Source organism: Macrotis lagotis, chromosome 2 (assembly GCF_037893015.1).
Source record: "Macrotis lagotis isolate mMagLag1 chromosome 2, bilby.v1.9.chrom.fasta, whole genome shotgun sequence".
In the NCBI taxonomy this organism is placed as follows: Eukaryota; Metazoa; Chordata; class Mammalia; order Peramelemorphia; family Peramelidae; genus Macrotis; species Macrotis lagotis.
The window spans coordinates 20,006,545-20,025,649 of NC_133659.1; the positions used below are offsets into that span (position 1 = coordinate 20,006,545).

Below are 19,105 nucleotides of genomic sequence, written 5' to 3' on the forward strand. Positions count from 1 at the left end.
GTAAAGCACCTGCCTCCTATCTGATATTTGAAATGAGAGATTTGTATTGGACACTCTCTGCAGTCCTCCATGGTCCTTCCCAGATCTAACTCTCTCCTCCCTCAGTTTAGTGTTCTAGCCACTTTCTCATTGAGAATGGAGCAGGGAAGGTTTGGGAATAGTCCATTTAAATCAATCAATCAATAAAATAAGTATTTACTTTGTACCACAAACTGGGGTACAAAGAGGCAAAAGCTGGTCTCTGACTTCAAGAAATTTATTTATTTATTTTTTTTACTTTTAAAAATATTATTTATTTTTAATTTTTTAAAAAATTTTGGTGTCTAGATTCTCTTCCTCCTTCCCATCCCTCCTTCCCACCAAGAATGCAAATAATATGGTATCAATTATATATGTGAAATCATGCTAAATATATTTCATATTAGCCATATTGCAAAAAATATAGACAATGATAAAATTGTATTTCATTTTGAACTCAGAGTTTATCAGTTCTTCCTCTGGAGGTAGATAGCATTTTTCATCATGGCTTCTTTGTAGTTGTCTTAGATCACTGTCTTGCTCCGAGTAGCAAGTCTTTTATAGTTGAACATCATTATAATATTGCTGTTACTATCACAATGATCATCTGGTTCTCTTTTCTTTTCTTTGCATCAGTTTGTAGAGGTTTTGCCATGGTTTTTTCTGAAACTGCTCCCTCATCATGTCCCACAGCACAATAGTACTATATCACAATCATAAAGCACAACTTGTTTAGCCATTCCCCAAATGATGAACATTCTCTCAGTTTCCAATTCTTTGTTCCTTCAAATAGAGCTGCTATAATTATTTTTATACATATCAGAGTTTTTCTTTTTCTTTGATCCCTTTGGGTCAAAGTGGTACTTCAGGTAGTTTACAATCTAATAGTCTGTAGAGAGGTGGGAAAACAGGGAGGGCCATCTCACAACCCGTGAAGGGCAACAACGGTTCTCCCAGGTACCCAGGAATAAAAGCATGACTCTTTCCCCTCCCTAAGACACCAGGTCTTGTTGACTCAATCATCACAAGATTTCTGACATCCCTTTCACTACCAACATAATCCTGTAATTCAATCCTTCATTGCTAAGACTCCCAATCAATCAATCCAACAACAAACAAAACTCAACCAATATCTAGTAAGCACCATGTTATGCTGGATGCTGGGGATACAAAACCTCAAAGTCACATAAGAAAGAAGACCCTCATAATTATAGCTTTCCCCAAAGAGGAAAGAACAGTGAGCTCTGAATCCTGAGAGACTCTGATTCATCCTCTGTTTCTTATTAGCTGGGCAACTATGGGAAATTCATCTAATTTCTCCAAACCTCATCCTTCTCTTCTATAAAATGAGAGCAGTGATCCATAGTTTATCTACCTTTTAAGGCTGTGGTGAGGAAAATACTTTAAAACCTTACAATGCTATCAAAATGGAAGTTACTATTATTTCATAATCTGTTGCCTTCTCCAAGTTTTCTATCATTGCAGGTCTTTCAGTGGAGGCTGGATGCCTTTATGGAAAGAGTGGACAGAGTACTGGGTCTGGATAGTCAGAAAGAACTGAGATCAAATCTGTCCTCAGTTTCCTATTTTTCAAATAAGTTGGAGAAGGAAATGACATTGCAAACCACTCCAATATCCTTGCCAAGAAAACCCCAAATGGGAATCATAAAGTATGACATGGTTGAATAGCCACCACAAAAGGATGCCTTTACCTTGTAGAAATTGCAAAGATTGTTGATGCTTTAGGTAAGGCTTGGCTTAGATCACCTCTGGGCTTCTCTTAAACTCTATGAATCTATAATTCTGCTTTTGCAAGAAAAAGGGGGGGAAAAGTGATTTTTAAACAATAATAATTGTTTAATAAGCAACAATAGTAATTTAAGCAGTAAGCCAATTTTTTTCCACCAAGGATTGAGATTTATTTTTTAAAGGACACCTGCAAAGCTGGGCAAATGGAATTTCTATTACTCTTTGAATTGAATTGATGAAACAAGGCCTAGAAAAGAAAAAAAAAGTCTAAACAGGCCATTCTAGCAGTTTACATGGTGAGAAAATTCACGGGTTTTAAGTTCAAGGTCATTTATTTTGTACAAGGCGGCTTTTATTTCATAAATGTCAAAGTTGGGCTGGCAAATATGCCTTTGGCTTTCTCAATATTCATTACATTGTAACTGTAGTTTTTGAAAATTAAAAAAGTCAAAAATGCAAGAAAATAAAGTTTTATAAGTTTGGAAAGATCTCGTATTTTTGTAGGTGTGTTCTAGAAGACAGAGTTCTCCCTCCCCACCCGCTTTCATTTTTTTCTCTCTCTCTTAGACTAGGGAATATGACTGACATCATAAAGAAAAACCACCTTTGTGAAAGTGATGAATTTCCATTAAACTCAGTTTGTTGTTACAAAGTTTTTTAGGAGAAATTTTGAGCTGGCCCACTTTGTGGGTTTTGGAGTCTTTTCCCCTAACTTCTAGCAGTGAAGACTAAGTTTTGGAAATCTCATACTACTTTTGCTTATGGACCATTGCTTTCAATCTGTTATGATAAGAGTCCAATTCTAGAAGTTTCTAATGGGAAATTTTGGAAAACACCTTGATTAATCCCAAGTGGTTCAGGTTATCCTAGACCATTTTACTCACCAGAAGTTGTTAAAGAGGCCTGCTCCGTCTGTCATCTTCTAATTGTGTGATTCTGGGAAAGCTATGGCATGTCACTGAGCCTCCGTTTCCTCACCTGTCAAAGTTAAATAATCATAGTGACGTTGCCATTTATAGCATACTTTAAATGACTTGGACAATAGCTCAGTTGATCCTCACAACAATCCCATGGGGTGTGTGCTATGATTATTCTCCTTTTACAGATTTCCCAAGATTCACACTGCTAAGTATGTAGGAGGCAAGATCAGGACTCAGGTCATTGAAACCCAAGACCAACACTGTCTGTCCACTTGAACAGCTAGCTGTCTCTGCAATAATGACATTTATACTGGGTTGTGAAAAGAATCAGTCCTTGAGAATTTTGTCCCTTGGGATAAATTCAACTGGAGATGGAAAGTCTAAAATTTGACCACTTCTGTGTGGTCAAAGGTCACAGGAAATGAGGAGATCCAGGTAGTGAGCCAAAGTGCTTGAAGGGGGCAGGGGTTGGAAAGGAGAAGTCTATGAATCCCTCGTTAGGAAGGAAGGTGATAAAGGGTCAGAGGTGGCAGTCACAAGACCTTGCATAAATTGGAGGGAACTTGAAAGGAGGAGACACAAGTGCTGAATTATGGTGATAGAAGAACCAGCTGAAAATGGCAAAGGGAAGAAAGGAATAAGCTCCCAATCATCTACTAGCCCTGTGTGTGAGGGGGTTTGAGATCAGCAGTCAGACTTGGAGAAGACAATGAGAGATGACGGCATTAACAGAGAAGACTAAGATTTCACAAGAAATAGAAAGCTGTGAATTCCACCCATAGAAATCACCCTGTTCTGGGCTCCCCTCCTAAGATCTGCCTTCTTAACCTCCAGTCCTTGGGGTGCTACAGCTTGGCGGAGGACCTGGAGATGGGAGGCATGGGGCTATCTAGCTTTGGAATGCTGTGAGGAAGAGGTAAGCTGTCCTCCAAAGATGGGGGTAAGTCCTGACTCTGGTTATGAGGCAGAGAGAGAGAGAGAGAGAGGAGAGAGAGAGAGAGGAGAGAGGAGAGAGGAGAGAAGAGAGAAGAGAGAGGAGAGAGGAGAGAGGAGAGAGGAGAGAGGAGAGAGGAGAGGGAGAGACAGAGATTTTTCTATGTGTGTGCACGTATGTATATGCATCTATATGCCCTTTATTCCCACGTGTCTATATACATGTAAACTGTCCAAATATGTATTGTATACAAAAATCCCTTTGGTATTAAAAAAAAAAAGTTAGATCTACAGATCCTTTACTTGGTGTGCATAGTCCCAAGCCCTGTGCTAAAGAGTAGGGCTAAAAATATAAGAGAACAAGATAGTCCCCACTCTCAAGGAATTTACATTCTCATGGGGAAAAACAAAACCTAAAGGGGAACTATGGGGGAGGAAGCAAGGCTTGTGAGGAGGCAGAGCAGTCTGGAGAACAGGCTTAGGGGGAGTCATCTTCAAGTGGGAGGTGGAAGATAAAGGAGAGAGTAGAGAAGAGGGGGAAAGAGGAATATGAGTTAGAAATACTAGTATAGAACCAAGGAAGCTTTGTCTCCCACATAAATCACCAAGAAAAGTTATCTCGTATTAAAGGCGTCTTTGAATCTATATTGACTCAGAACCAAAACTCAATGGCGCCCCTCTCCCAAATGCTTCCTTTAACTACTTGGCCAAAGGATATAATTAGGTTTAAAAAAAAGGAGGGTTTTAATAGATTATCATAATAAGAAAAATACTGGTAGAGCAGTCCCCCCTCACCTAATCCTGGGGCACACTCTCCCACAAATATGCCCATCATTGCAGGAAGAAAGGCCACATATTAAAATCACACATGCAAATTGCACATGTTTGGTCAAGAGACACATGTGGTGGTGACCCACATAGGGAACACATGTGACCTAATCCTGTATGTAAAGGTGCACTGCATATTCCCCATGTTATTTGGGTGATTAAGGTCTTCTGGTGATATAATTAATCTGCTCTAAATGGCCTTGTCTACTCCTTTTCAAATTGGAGGACCTGGGGTCACAAGCTAATCCTTTCATTTACTACCTATAGTTATGACCTAGAACACAAAGTTTGGTCTCTTGGATCTTGGTTTCCTTATTTGAACGGCTGGACTTGATGGTTTCTAAGGTTCTTTTACTTAAAATCTATAATGCTATGAGTGTATTTGGTGCCAAATCAATCATACATTGTTTTCATCACTGTCCCAGTTAGGCTTCTGCTGGACTGGGCAGCTGAGATGGTCCTTCTTGTCCCTAAGAGGAAGAGTGGTCTCTGCCAGCTTTCTTTTCACTTCAATCCCAGAGGCTCTCTTAGAACTGCACCTTCATATATTCAGTCTTAGGTCTGAGTCAATACAAGTCTGTTGCTCTTGGAATCTAAGCTCTCAGAGACAAAATTCTTTTGAAACTCAGAACAGTGAGCCAGGGCTTTAAAGCTACCTCTCTTTCTCTCTCTCTCTGTCTCTCTGTCTCTGTCTCTGCTGGGAAGATAAGACATCATCATCATCATCATCATCAATCAGACAGAGCCAAGATTTACATCCAATACTGTATATTATTGGGCAGCCGGGTGGGGTAATAGTTCTGGGCACGGAGTCATGAAGACAAATTCATAATTTGACCTCAGCATGTGCTAGCTGTGTGACCCTAGGTAAGGCACTTCACCCTGTTTGCCTCAGTATCCTCATCCGTCAAGTGAGCTGGAGCAGGAAATGGCAAATCGCTCCCCATCTCCACCAAGAAAACCCCAAGGGGGTCACAGAGTCAGAAACAAGTGAACAGCAACAACAGCTGATCGTCACCCTATTTCTGTAGAGTCCCCTGTCGGGCCAGCTGGGTCACACAGTGGACATAGCCCTACAGCTGCAGTCGGAAAAGAATTCGGATCTCACCTCTGTATGGAGTAGCTGGGTAAGGCCCATAAGTCTCATCTGTAAAACAAGCATATCCACGCGTATCAGCTATTGTGAACGCCCAACGAGAGGACACTCGCCATGTGCTTTGTAAGCCTTAAAGCACCACGAGCCTACTCGCTGCTCTATTGCAAGGCTGGCATTCGAGGCTCTTCTCGCCCGCCCTGTCCCTTCCCTAGCAAGCCCACTCACACAGATCCTCTGCTCCAGGGAGGCCCCGTGACCACCCTTCCCGTGGATTTCCCATCCCTAGCATGTCCCTTCCCCTTTCCCGGCAGCGCCGCTTCTTCTGGGCACTTGCTGGCTCTCTGCCTTATGCGGTGCCACCTTCACCACGGGCGCTTTGCTGAATGTCGCTGCCAGGGGCACGGCTTTGTTTCATGGCATCTAGCTCATTGGCCCACCGAGACTAGAAATTCCTCGTGGGTGGGACGGAGAAGTGGCAATAACTCGGAAAGGGATGCCAACTTGAGCGGAGACCCGGATGCAAACAGTGCTTTAAAAGCCGGGGCTAAGCCGCCCCCGAAGCTGGGGCTCCCCACGCGTCACACGGGCGCCGACCTCGAGGGCTGGTCCGCGGCGCTGCCACGGCGGCATTTTTATACCGCTCGGGCTTGTTGGCTCCTCAGCGTTATTATCCCCGTGTGGCCCGTGGGGACCCCAAGGCCTGAGGCAGGATTCACACTCGGCTCCTCCTGAAGAACCCCGTTCTCCCTCCGATCCCCGACAAGTGGGGGTGCCGGCCGGCTGCAGTCATTCGGCGCGCAGGAGCGCCGGGCTGGCGCCGTCACGGTGGTCTCACCCACGGGGGTTCCCCACGGCCCGCCCGCGCCGCGCGTGTGCGGCCGCACTTGAACCCGGCTCCCCCGGCCCGCGGCAGGAGACCCGCGCGGGGCAGCTCCGGCCACGCGCCCAGGGCCAGTCCGGGGCGGCCCGTGGGGGCGGCCCGTGGGGGCGGCCCGAGTCCATCCCGGGCCCCTGGTGCCCTCCGCGCCCCGCCCCGCCCCCGTGGTGCCCCGCGCGGGTCTCGGCCCGCCTCCTGCCCCGAGGCCCCGCCCCCGCCTCCCGGGCCCCGCCTCCCCAGGCCCCGCCTCCCGGGCCCCGCCTCCCCGGGCCCCGCCTCCCGCTCCCTCCGCCCGCGGCCCCGCCTCCCGGGCCCCGCCCCGCAGCCCCGCCTCCCAGGCCCCGCCTCCCAGGGCCCGCCTCCCGGGCCCCGCCTCCCCAGGCCCCGCCTCCCAGGCCCCCGCCTCCCCGGGCCCCGCCTCCCCAGGCCCCGCCTCACAGGCCCCGCCTCCCGGGCCCCGCCCCGCGGCCCCGCCTCCCAGGCCCCCGCCTCCCCGGGCCCCGCCTCCCGGGCCCCGCCTCCCCGGGCTCCGCCTCCCGGCCCCCGCCTCCCGCTCCCTCCGCCCGCGGCCCCTGGGGCGGGGCACCACGGGGGGGGGGCCCGCAGGCGGGAGCCCCTCCTCCGCCAGGTGGGCTGGGGAGGCTGCTGCAGCCCCCCGGAAAATGACGTCAGCCCGGGGGCCCCTCGGGCCTCGGGGGGAAGCTCGGCTTCTGCCGGGCACGGGGGGAGGGGGGCGGGGAGGGCGCTACCGGGCGCGCTTCCTGGCCACGGCCCCTCCCCCGGAGGCACGTGACCACCCTGCCGGCAGGGCCCCGCCCCCGAGTGCAGACCCGCCCAGTTCTCATGGGGGGGCGGTGCGCGAAGTCTCGCGAGATCGCGTGCGGGGTCGCGCGGGGCCGCGGCGGGGTCGCGAGTGGCGATCATGGCGGCCGAGGAGGCGGATGTGGATGTCGAGGGGGACCCGGGGGTGGCGCCGCCGCCCCCTCCACGCGGGTGAGGCCGGGGCCCGGGCCGGGGGGGGGCGGGGTCCGCTCTGCGCGGCCGGGGTCGGGGCCGGGCGGCGCGGGCTCCCGGAAGTGGCTGCGGGCCCGGCCCCTCCCCCATCGCGCAGAGGCGGCGGCCGAGGCCGGGGCGGCGGCCGGGGAAGCCCCGCTTCCGCCGGCCAGAAGCCCCCCAGCGGAGCCCGGGCAGGCGGGCTAGCCTGGCCCCCGGGGCTCGGGGCTCGGCTCTGCCCCCGGCCGATGCCCCCTCGGCACCCCCGGCCCCGCCGGCCCTCCGAGCGGCCCCGCGCAGCTTCCCGCGGTGCCGGGTGTCCTCTGGCTCGGAGGCGCCGCTCCGCCTTCTCGTGGCCTGAACACGCGCCTCGCGTCCCGCCGCCCCGCCGCTTGCCCCCTCGCCTCCAGGCCTCCACCCGTGCTCGCCGCGTCCTCGTGGCGGCACTTGTGTGTCCCCGTGAAGTGGGGCGGGCGCCCGAGAGAAGCCCCGGGGACTGGGCCTAGAACTCTCTGGGGCCAGCCGATGTGGCGGACGCACAGTCCCCAGGCTGACCCGCTTTAAGCATCTTTGTGCCCGTTTTCTTATCGATTACAGAAACCCTGAAAATACAGCGCCAGGTTTACAGCAAGATCACTACCTGGACTCCACCTGGAGAACGGATAATGGCCTCATTGTAAGTGTTTTATGAGAAGGTTGTCCCCTTGCTTTTTCGATATGCATTGGAAAGATGCTTCCTATCTTGGAACCCCGCATTTTTCTGCTTCTGTCTTGGTTCTCAGTCCCTGTAGATAGCGCTCTGGGAGATTCTCCTTGCTTTAAACAATATGAGAAACCTCTTTTCTTTTGATCTTGAAGAAGGTCATAAAGGAACATTTCACTTAGACATCACACGTTTTTATCTGCTATAAAGCACATTTTCTCAAAAAGGAATTATAGTTTAAAAAAATTACCTTTCTCTTTTAATAGCCTTGGACTCTGGATAATACCATCAGTGCTGAGAACAAGGCTGTCATCGAGAAAATGTTACTGGAAGAAGAGTATCCTTTGATGCTTAGGTGGGAAAAAGCTCATCAAGTTAGATCTTAAAAGCTACAAATATTGAACACTAATGGTCATTCTGTAGGTCATTTCTGAAAAAGTCACAAAGGCCTCTGGTTCTTTGAATGTCTTTAGGGTCTCCCACTGTATTCCCTATTAAGAGAAAGCTTTCACCTCAAAAGACCAACATTTTAAAGTCCATGGTAACTCCCAGAAACCATGGCATCTCCACTGTATTTTAAGCATTCTCTACCTCATGTTGTTTGCTAATGCTTTGGATACATTCGGTTAAAACAAAGCAACATGGTTACTCAGGTATGCCCCTAAGAATGATGTTCTAATAAAGTGATTGATCAAATGCTGTTGCAGTAGAATTTCCTGACTACGCTTTCGAGGTATCATTTTAGAGAGAAAAATAGCTTTCGTAGAGGCAGCCTCAAACAGAATGTGCTTGGGGGCCCAGATCACCTCAGACTTAGCCAAGTCAAGGGAAGGTTGACGTTTGTGCCAAGCCTCTTGCTTCCTAGTCACTTATGTGAAAACATCTTTTCCTGTTTAATTTTTGACCATTTCTCTTTAAGTTAATCTTCAAGGTCTAAAGCAAAACATCATAGAATAAAGGAATCTGATCTTATTTCTTCAAGAGAACAAAGAAACTTCTGGCACTTGAGAGTCATGTAGTAAGGAGTTCACTGGGGAGAGCACCAGATAGGAAACCAGGAAACCTTGACTCAAGTTTGATCTCTACTACTGACAAAAGCTGTGTGCGGCCTTGTTCAAATTACATCAGCACCCTGAGTCTTTGGGGCTTCATCTTTAAAATGACAGTGGTGGACTCAGACTCTCTCCACCACAGTTTGTTTCAGTTGTAGCATTCTGATCTTGAAATCCTCAGTCATTGCTGTGACAACATCAGAGCATCTCTCTTAGCCGCCCACTACCCCATCCTCAGTAGTCATTTTTGCTTTTTCTTCTAGGGAATCAGCATTTCTCATTTTACCAAGGAAAGGCAGACATGTTTTCATGAGGTTCTCTTAATCCCTGACCCCCAAACCATCTTAGCAGTCATCTAGAGAGTCACTGTGCCCTCAGATTTGGGGAGACAGAATAAGGTTATAGAATTCCATTGGTATGATTATTCTGGCCTGTAAATGCTGTGGTTCACTCATTTACAAACTTGGGGGAGGATCCTTGGTTACCTGGTGGCCAAGGAGCACAGATTTCAGGTCTCTGAACTTAAGTGGGGAAAAACATTAAGTCTTTAACTTCACAAACTTTTGGTGTCCTTTGTGATTCTATGTATTCATTTAAAAAAACGTTATTCTAAGAAGGGGTCCTAGGCTTCGCCAGAATGTCAGAAATATTAATGCCATAAAAATACCCCTTAATAGCCCTTACTGAAGAGCATGGGTGTCCAACCTTTTAGCTCTTTTGGGCTGCATCATGCAACAAAAACTGGTCAAGGGTTGCATATAGAATTTAATGTTTATTTATGACTTCAGTGTAACCCATATTACCAGTAAGTATAATAATAAAATGTAATGATGCCATATGAGGGCCACATGCCACTTGGATATATCTACTGTAGAGGAAGGTGACTCTGATGTCTTTGGTTGATGTGAGGGAAATAGATTCTAGCCATCAATCCTCATGAAGCCAACTGGACCATCTCATCCACTCAGGAGGAGAGGGGGAGGCGAGGAGAATAAGACTGCTTTATTCTCTTCTCAGTCCCTCTGAGGCATTCAAGTTCAGACAAGGTCAGGCCTTACTAGGACTCTTTATTCTTTCCATGCTGTTAAAAATCTAGGTATCAGTTCATTTGAACTAGAAATGGATTTCTATAATTCACTTTATCATTAGTATATGGTTTTAGAAAAATTAGTTTAATTCATATTTTCAATAAACATATGCCATTCACTGCATTTGAATTGAGGTTCATTCAATAGATATTAGCGTCTACCATGTATGTGAAAGGCTCCTCATTTTTTATTTCATGTTTTCAGGAAGTTTCCTTAGTAACCTCACAGATATTATATGTCTAACAAATCACTTCCAGGCAAATTTTGGCTTGATTGTAAGGAAAATAATAAAAAGTACATGAAAAGGTAAAATAAAATCAGTTGGACAATACCTTGGGAGAATACAGTGAATTTGATAAAATTAAAGTAAAAAAAAACTTTACAGAAACCATAATTTTCTTGTTTTTATCTTTTACAGTCCACAAAAATCAGGAAAACTCACGTATGTATTTTTTGTATTTTTAAAGTCTTTTTTGACTGTATGATTTACTTCACATTATCCTCAAAGTAATTTGTAAACCATCGTATGATAAAATTCTCTTGACCATGGATTATGTAAAAGTATGAGAGACATTGAGAAACTTGGGTTTCCTTTGGAAATATAAAAATAGGCGTGTCATTTCTTTACTTGTCTAAGAATGCTTTTAATTTCAGCCAGACAATAGGGTGTGCCTCTTGTATTCAAGGCCTTGTGGGTCAGTCAGGAAAATGACATTTGCAATGTCAAAGTGACTTTATCTGGATCATGGGTAAGAAGGTTTGCTAAATCTGAACAGAACACCAGGAGGTGCCACCTGTTTGATTCTCTGGGATGTTTCATAGCAATGAATTTACGGAATGACAAAAATTGTCTTAAGTAAGCAAAAGGAATGAACAAAATCACAGAATTTGGGAGTTAGGAGGAAGCTCAGCCCTCAGGATGCCAGATACGGACATGAAAGGAATCTGTGGTCATGTGCCTGATGGAGTGGCATCCTGCCTCTGCCTGAAGATCTCCAAAAGGGGGTACCTGAGGCCTCCTGTTCCAATCTTGGAAATTCTTGTGGATGGGGCCAAATGAGAGCCTTGGAGATAATTTTTGTGGCTTCGCCAAGTTGAGCATACCCAGGCCCATGGACTGCAGGCTCTTCCTCATCCTGGTCTTCCTCCTCTGTACCCTCCAACTCCTCAGTGGTGAGGCAGAAGACAATGGCACTGCCACCTCCATCCTGGAAGCTCTGCCCCTCCTGCTGCCCATATGGCACTCCTCGAGCTCCCAGGCCTCAAAACTTTTTCACAAAACTTTCTATCTCTAAATGCTCTGTTGTAAAATGGATTTTTTCCCCCATCTACATTTAAGAGAGGAAAGGAAATAAGCACTTTGAGAATGCCTTCTCTGGGCCAGGGAATGGGCCAAGCATTTTACTTTTATCTCATTTGACAGGACTTTACATTGATCCCTTTATCCAAGTCTCTGATAAAAGGACTAAATCACTCAGCCCCCCCCCCCACACACACACACACGCGTATATATACATAGATCCTTAGTATGGTCTGCCAGAACCTGACAGGCTGGAAGCTGGCTGTCTGAGTGGTTAGGCCCCACTCTGGTTGTATTGCTGTCTTTCCTGTGTCTGTCCATCTTCTCTACAAGAAGAGTGCCAGATACGTTAGCAAAAGCTTTGTTGCAACCTCAGTAAGACTATCTCTGGGACATCAAAAAAGGAAGGGAATTCAGCCTTGCCTGCCTGCTGTTGGGGACACCAGAGCTGGCTCTTGGCTTCCTGTTTGCCATTCTCTAGCTCTCTCATTAATGTTCAGTGCAGAATTGTTCCAGGAATCAGGCAGGTTCACTCATCTTTCCTTTTCTAAAATCAGGTTAATATTTGCTGTTCTCCAGTGTCTGACCTCTCCCATCTCTTCTAATCTATCACTGACAGGGGCTTATTTTAAACTGTCTGCCAGTTCTCTGGGACCCTGGACCCCAAGCGTGTCATTTAGCTGGACTGAGGTCTCCTTTCTTATCTTGGGGATCACCTGCCTTTTGACATTTTTGTCATTTCCTTTGAAGAGAAAAGAGAAGAATTGAATGTATTTCTTCTACCCCAGAGATTTTGATGTACATTCACATTCCTCATAAAGCCCATGTAATTCCTCTCTTAAGGAGCTTATGGGGCTCCGTTTGTCTTGTTCAGGCACAGACCTGTCAAAAATCATCTCATAATTGCCATGGATTTGAACATTTTGAGTAGTTTACAATATTTTCAAAAAGCGATTTGAGGTGGACAGGTTAGGTTACCTCCCTAAGGTCATATGGTAAACATGGTGAACTAGGCCACTGACTAGATAGATTTATTCATTAATTTCTTCATTTATTTATTTATTTGGAGAGAGATATTAATATTCTAAATAAATAAAAAGTTTGTCGATGTCTATAGCTCCTTTATCTCATTTGGGTTTTCTTATTAATTACATGAGAGATTGGAGGGAGACAAAATTCTGGAAAGGAGGGTAGGGGAGAAGAAAAGAGAACTTGATTTCTGCAAAACTTGGACCCAAATCTCAAGGCTTTTACTTTTATGATCTGAAGAGCTAGCAGGTATTGGTTTTTGTAGCTTCCTGCCTGTTGCCTGGCACTCTGGTTCCTTTATATTATTCCCTAGTATTACCCCCAGTCCCTCCAAAAGAATATGCCTCCCAAGTGCCCCTGAACTTGAATTTTCCCCTGATTTGGACCTTGGAATTTGAGTGAAAACTATGACCATGTGATTTAGAGTTGTATAGAATGCGACTTGTTTATTTGCAAACTTTTTTTTCCATACTCAATCTCTTTTCCTCTCTTTTTCAGAATTCAGTCACCTACAAAGCCAGCCAGTCACTCAGTCAAGTGGACTGTGGGAGAAAAAGAGCTATTCGAGCAAGGCCTGGTAAAGAAGAACCTTTTCATCATTTCAGATAAAATTCTTCCAGAAGCTCTGGCTGTTCCTAGACACAGATAGATGTGATAGCTGGTAGTAAAGAGATCAAATGTTCCTCAGTTCAAAATGTATTTGTAATTGCAACTTTCACATTTTTTTTCTAGAGATGAATGAAATAACAAATTAGATTGACATAGTAGGCCACTAAAATCATTATGTTTTCTTTTAAGCAGCTTTGACCCACCAAAGAAGGTTTTTTCTGACCTAGAACAAACCTAGAGAAATTAGGCTCAACGATGCCAAATGTCAAGGAAAAAGATGACAAATCCTCCTAGTTCTTAGCTCTTTCTTTACCTGATTCCAGCCCATCTGGATTGCAATGATATATTAGCAATTGCCTGAAATTTTCATTTTAGGAGCGGCTAGGTGGCGCAGTGGATAGAGCCCTGGAGTCAGGAGTACCTGAGTTCAAATGTGGCCTCAGACACTTACTAATTACCTAGCTGGGTGGCCTTGGGCAAGCCACTTAACCCCATTGCCTTGCCAAAAAAAAAAAAGGAAAAAAATTTTCATTTTAATTCAAGTGTTTAGAATTCTGTAAGCAATTAAGATGCCTTCATTTTGGTTGGAACCCAGAAGCAGCCTATTTACATTAATGCTTCATAAAGATCTTTTTAAATGTTTGTGGGGAAATCAGTGTCCATAGCAGTACAATTGTGAAACCTCCTCCCTGTATGTATCCTCTATATGTGTCTCCACATTCAGAGTGTATTTACTATTAAATCCAGTTGAATGTCCAGAATGAAGTTTTTCAGGCCTTTGGAAATTTGTTTCTATATTTCAGAGATTAGTCAATGAAATTAATATGATTGAATCTTAAATATAAGCTTTTTTTACAATATCATCTTCACTGTGAGGTTCTATAATATGAGTGCAGATATAGCCACATCTCTTCCCATTTTTTTCTGAGCCATTTGTCGTGTTTTAATTGGTCCAAAGACCCCACCTCCGTAGATTAGAGAGAGAGAATCCAGTGTAGACATGTAGACAGGTGTCATCAGGGGTTTGGGGCTTTGTGAAAGACTTGGACCTGGGCAGAAGGGGCAGTATTTGGTTGGTCTTAAACCTGTTATCTTTTCTCATGAATACTTACTGTCTGCCTTTTGTCCTTAGAGGTTCATTCTGTCTATATAAGCTGTTCTGTATAGATAGGTAGAAAATTGGTGGATTGTTTTGTTTTTTAAAAACCCATATATTGGGGCGGCTAGGTGGCACACTGGATAAAGCACCAGCCCTGGAGTCAGGAGTGCCTGGGTTCAAATCCGGTATCACACTTAATAATTACCTAGTTGTGTGGCCTTGGGCAAGCCACTTAACCCCATTTGCCTTGCAAAAACCTAAAAAAAAAAACCCAAAAAAAACATATATCTTGCACTTTTTAGGCTAGGGTGTCATGAATCTTTTTTTTTTTTAAGATTTGCAAAATACTTTGCCCCTGTTATTTCATGTTATCCTCACAATGACCCCATGCCATAAGGGGCTAGTATCATCCCCATTTCACAGGAAGCTGCTCAAAGAGAAGTGGCCTGGCCATCAGCATGTGGTCAGGTGTCTTAGACAAGATCTAGACTCATTCTAACTCCAGATCTGTGCCATTTAACAGCCCAGGGTCCTCTGCTTTCACAGATCAAAAGTAGTTATGACTGGATTCATTGGGGTCTCGCTTATTAGCTTTAGAAGGAAAGTGAAAATAGTTTTTGTGATGGCTGGTCCTCTTTTTTGTTCTAATTTTTTTAGAAGACATGCCTATCTAGGCTATATTTTTAAACTAACACAAACATTTTAAAATTTCTTTTTGCTATGGGCAGGCTAAGTTTGGCCACAGGTGGACCAAAATTGCAAAGCTAATAGGAAGCCGCAATGTTTTACAAGTCAGGAGTTACGCCAGACAGTACTTGAAGAAGAAGGTAAGGAGGACCTAAATCGGGTACTTATTGGGAAATTGTGATATTAGGAAAACAAAGAAAAAAATCACCATCCACTGAAGGTTGTAAATAGTAAACAAGTATTTTTGGTTCAGGCACTGAAATCTTGCAATAAAATATCATTCTGAATCTGCAGCTGCAGAGTGGCCTCCACTGCCGCACCACTGTCAGTCTGTCAAAGTGTACTGAGCTAGACGAGTAGATAAAAGTGTAGAGTACATGGAGATCATTCCCCATTTCATAACATCAGCCCCAACTCTTAGCTCAGACCCTGACAGGTCTCATAAATTCTAATAGAATGACTCAGCACCTGCCTGGCACACCCTGGGCAGGAATAAATGACCACTGAATTATTTGTTGAATTGAATAATTTCTTTAACTTTACAACATGGGTTTTAACATATAGTTTTGAATTAGCAAAACCCCACAAGATTAATCGCCAAAAAATGAAGATTATTCATCTTTTCCTCTTGCAAGTCCAGCTTTCTTTTAATTCTTTGATACTGTACATTGAACCTGCCCAGATTTGAATATTTTGCCCTTCTCAGCCTGCCACAAAATTTAGTGAAGCCTAGAGAATGTGGTGTGGACATTTATTAACCAGAGCCCTGTTCATGTGAACCTGTCTGTTGTAGCTACCCCTCCCCTCATCAGGGAGCACCAAGTCCCTTCTGTATTAAGTGGGGTTTGCCCTCACATTCCCCCCGCCCCCCACCAAGGGGAGACATTACCTGAAGACCTTTAGCCATCTTTTCTATCCATAGGGTCCTTTGCCGGACATCTAGCCAAGGTTGTCCATCTGCTTGGAGGCTTCCGAGGCCCTGCCCCTCCTCTTACAGATGTTTGAGACTGGGCTGGAAGGGGCATGACTAGCCCAGGGCCAGACAGGTGGGGTACAGGCCTCTGGCTTCAGATCTTTAAATACTTACAGATTCCTCTTATTTTCCCTTTGTCTCCCTGTCCCTTCAGTTCCTCCCACCCACTGCCATTCCTTTTTGCCCTCCTCTGGAGGCTTCTAGTGTTTTTTGGTATCTTTAAAACCTGGCACCCAGAACTGGATACCAGATTCTACACAGATAGAGAAATAGGGCCACACTCACAAGGTCTTAATTACTTGATGAAGAGGAATGACCAACCTCTGAGTGAGTGAGTGAGTGAGTGAGGCTGATGAGTAAGTTTGGAACTTGAAGTGGGGGGGGTGTATATGAGTGCATGTGGGTGCAAAATTAATAACTTAAGGATACTCAGGAGACTGAGATTAATAGTGTTCCTTTGTTTTGTGCCTCTCATTTCAGTTGTAAAATCTTTTCTTGTTTTTTTTTTCTATTTTAAATTGATAAGACAAAATTAGATGATTTGGGGAAGAGCGTGCCCAAGCCAAAGAGCAGTGGCCATCACCAGCCCCCAGAGGAGCTTGGCGGGGTGAAGTCGTGGCCATCATTAGCCCTACAAGGGCATATTGACCCCAACTTGAATGCTGTAAAAATTGAGACGTTATCCGATGATGAAGAAGTGGACATAACAGATGAAACAGACGAAATTTTCCAAAGCCCCCTAAGGAATCCCAGCAATGTTCTTTTATTCGATGTCCCTAATAATACAGACCATAAAACAGACCCCCAGGGGGTCATTCCTTCTGAGGGACAAGAAGATGCCATTTCTGCAGTTCCTGGGAAGGACCTTCCCAACTCCTTGCAAGGGCGGAGGGAAGTGCTCTCTGCCTCGGGAATTGTTTCCTGGCCGCAGCAGTCCAACAGCAACGGTGAGAACTGTGAGCAGGTATGCCATCAGACATCTAGTCCCAGAGGCGGTGCGGATGGACGCGCTGGGGGAGATAGGGAGCAGGAAACCGGCCCGGAAGTCCTCGATCACGAGATGCTTTTTCACCCATCCTGCCAAGTGGACGAGGAGAGTCCAGAGGATGGGGAACCACTCAAAGCGCCCGAGCAGGAGGTAGAAGTCAACAGAGACACCATTCAGGAGGAGGAGAAGCAGGCCATCCCTGAATTTTTTGAGGGTCGCCAGGCCAAGACACCGGAACGCTATTTGAAGATTAGGAATTATATTTTGGATCAGTGGTAAGAAACAATCATCTGAATGAATGTTGAAATTCCAGTTGGCTTTTGTTGGTCCTTGGAAGCACTTGAATTAGGCTCATAATTAGAATTCACAGAATTCTGACTTCCCAGTTCATTGTTGTTTTTCCTGAAGCTCCATCCAGTGTTCCTGAAATGTTCTTTTGGCCCAGCATCTGTTTTTTAGAGGGGGTGGATGGGGGGGGTGGTAAAAATAGGTAGAAGATTTCTGACTCATAGAACAGTATGTACTTAGCATCTTTTCTCCTCTTTCCAAGGATCCAGGCTCAGGGAAGGCTTCATGAGGATACAGTCTTGGACTGAGCTTTGTAGGTGGAGAGAATTTTTGAAGGGGGCTAGGAGGAAGTTTTTGAAGTGGAGAGAATTATCTCAAACAAAGGTGTGAAGGCAGAAAAATCTGAGATTTGTTAGGGAGACATCAGTGAATGCATTCAAGACAAGCAGGGTCAGCAAGGGCAAGCCATGCCAAGGAGTTTGTGCTTTTGGTGAGAGGGAACTCAGATCGGGTGGTGAACTAGCTGACTACAGTGAGACAGCATATGTCCTGAGAGCTTCCACATTTCCATTGGGTAGAGGAGAAACTAAGACTCCCACGGCTTCTTAGGAGGGGTGTGAGGCCGGGCTGTGGGCTTGGTCTCCTTCACCCTGAGTCCCGAAGGAAGACAAGAGAAGAGACAGCAGAACTGGTCACAGCTAGCCCAGTCACTGTTCCAGGTCCCCTTCTAAGGGGAGAGACCCCTAGAGCACAAATGAGCCTGAGTGGCCTCAGGACAAGAGAATGGGGGGACCAAGAGCAGCCTCATGGAGGAGGCACCATCTCCAGAGGCATAGGCCAGGCCTGAGGGAGGCGTCAGAGCTCAAGGCTTGACAAGCTCAATAGGGGAGGCCCGAGGGAGAGGCCTGGTCCTAATTGAGCTTCAGGAGAAGTCTTTGGGCAGCAGTGTAGAGGATGGACCCTTGGGACAGCTGAGGCCTAGGACTGAGGGCCTGGTCTCTGGGCAGGGGTGAGGGAGAGTGATAATCAGAGGCAGGAAGGAAGAAGACTGGACATGGAGGCACAAGGACTCAAGAGGGCTCTGTCCAGTGGCACACACCCTGGGTCATGGTTGTTGGTAGCAAGCATGTGCCAGGAGAGATTCTTGTGGCTTCTGTGAGCCTCCTTATCTGCCATCTGTAATATGGGGCTGGCAGGGAGGCAGAGGGAGCTGTGGAGATACCTGATGGTGACCCAACACACTCAAGTTCACAGACTTGTGCTCCTCTCCCCACACAGGTACCCCCTCCCCCACAAGCCCTCTTGAGTAGAAGAGCCCCAGGTTTCAAAGGAGGAAATGGAGGCTCAGGTAGTGAAAGAGATTTACCCAGGATTCTGAAGCATGAGCCCCGGCCTCCTGTTTGCCCAGCACCGGAGTTCTCGGTTCCACCTGTGGATGCCCCTCACCAGAGGCTTGTTAATGTCAGACACATGGGCAGGCTTGTTCAGGCACCCTGCAGTCTAGCTCTAATGGACTGCATGGAAGGTCTGGCACTGACCTTTTTCCCCAGCAGCGGCTTCTTCATGTTCATACCTGTCTTCTCTCTCCTTATTGGCCCCACAAGATCCTGTATTGCCCATCCATCTTCTGACTAGAAATGGAGAGTTCTGGCCAGTGTCCTGGCCGTGCTCAAGGACACCACACTAATCTGGGCAGAGCAGGGGCAGATTGGCACAGCTTTAATAGAAGGAGCCAGGGGAGAAGGAGCGATGATGAAAATGGGATGTCGGGAGAGAAGTGGAAATCAAGATCCCCCAAAATGTTCATTTGGAAAGGTCCATTTGGAACCATAGGTTCTGGGCTCAGAGTTGGGGAGATGGTGTCCAAATGGGGGC

General features: G+C 46.2%; 1 protein-coding gene and 1 long non-coding RNA gene across 9 annotated transcripts in view; one reads left to right on the forward strand and one right to left on the reverse strand.

The window, feature by feature from the left end:
- Positions 1-328: 328 nt before the first annotated feature.
- On the reverse strand, positions 329-6,503 carry LOC141510934 (uncharacterized). The gene is made up of 3 exons (XR_012475199.1): positions 5,557-6,503; positions 2,652-2,745; positions 329-2,014 (listed from the first exon to the last, which is right to left on the reverse strand). It is a non-coding gene; the product is annotated as an uncharacterized LOC141510934 (long non-coding RNA).
- Positions 6,504-7,326: 823 nt separating this feature from the next.
- MYSM1 (Myb like, SWIRM and MPN domains 1) overlaps positions 7,327-19,105 on the forward strand; it is a 56,020-nt gene continuing 44,241 nt past the window's right edge. For 4 of the 8 annotated variants that reach the window (XM_074221317.1, XM_074221316.1, XM_074221318.1 and 1 more), the window contains exons 1-8: positions 7,327-7,414; positions 8,012-8,090; positions 8,384-8,454; positions 10,486-10,563; positions 10,676-10,699; positions 13,085-13,163; positions 15,023-15,121; positions 16,481-17,217. In XM_074221317.1, coding sequence (XP_074077418.1) covers positions 7,344-7,414; positions 8,012-8,090; positions 8,384-8,454; positions 10,486-10,563; positions 10,676-10,699; positions 13,085-13,163; positions 15,023-15,121; positions 16,481-17,217 — 1,238 coding nt within the window. In that variant the 5' untranslated portion in view covers positions 7,327-7,343. Of the gene's footprint in view, positions 7,415-7,996; positions 8,091-8,383; positions 8,473-10,485; positions 10,564-10,675; positions 10,700-13,084; positions 13,164-15,022; positions 15,122-16,480; positions 17,218-19,105 lie in introns of those variants that run through there. The other 4 variants (XM_074221320.1, XM_074221321.1, XM_074221323.1 and 1 more) reach the window with 4 other exon arrangements.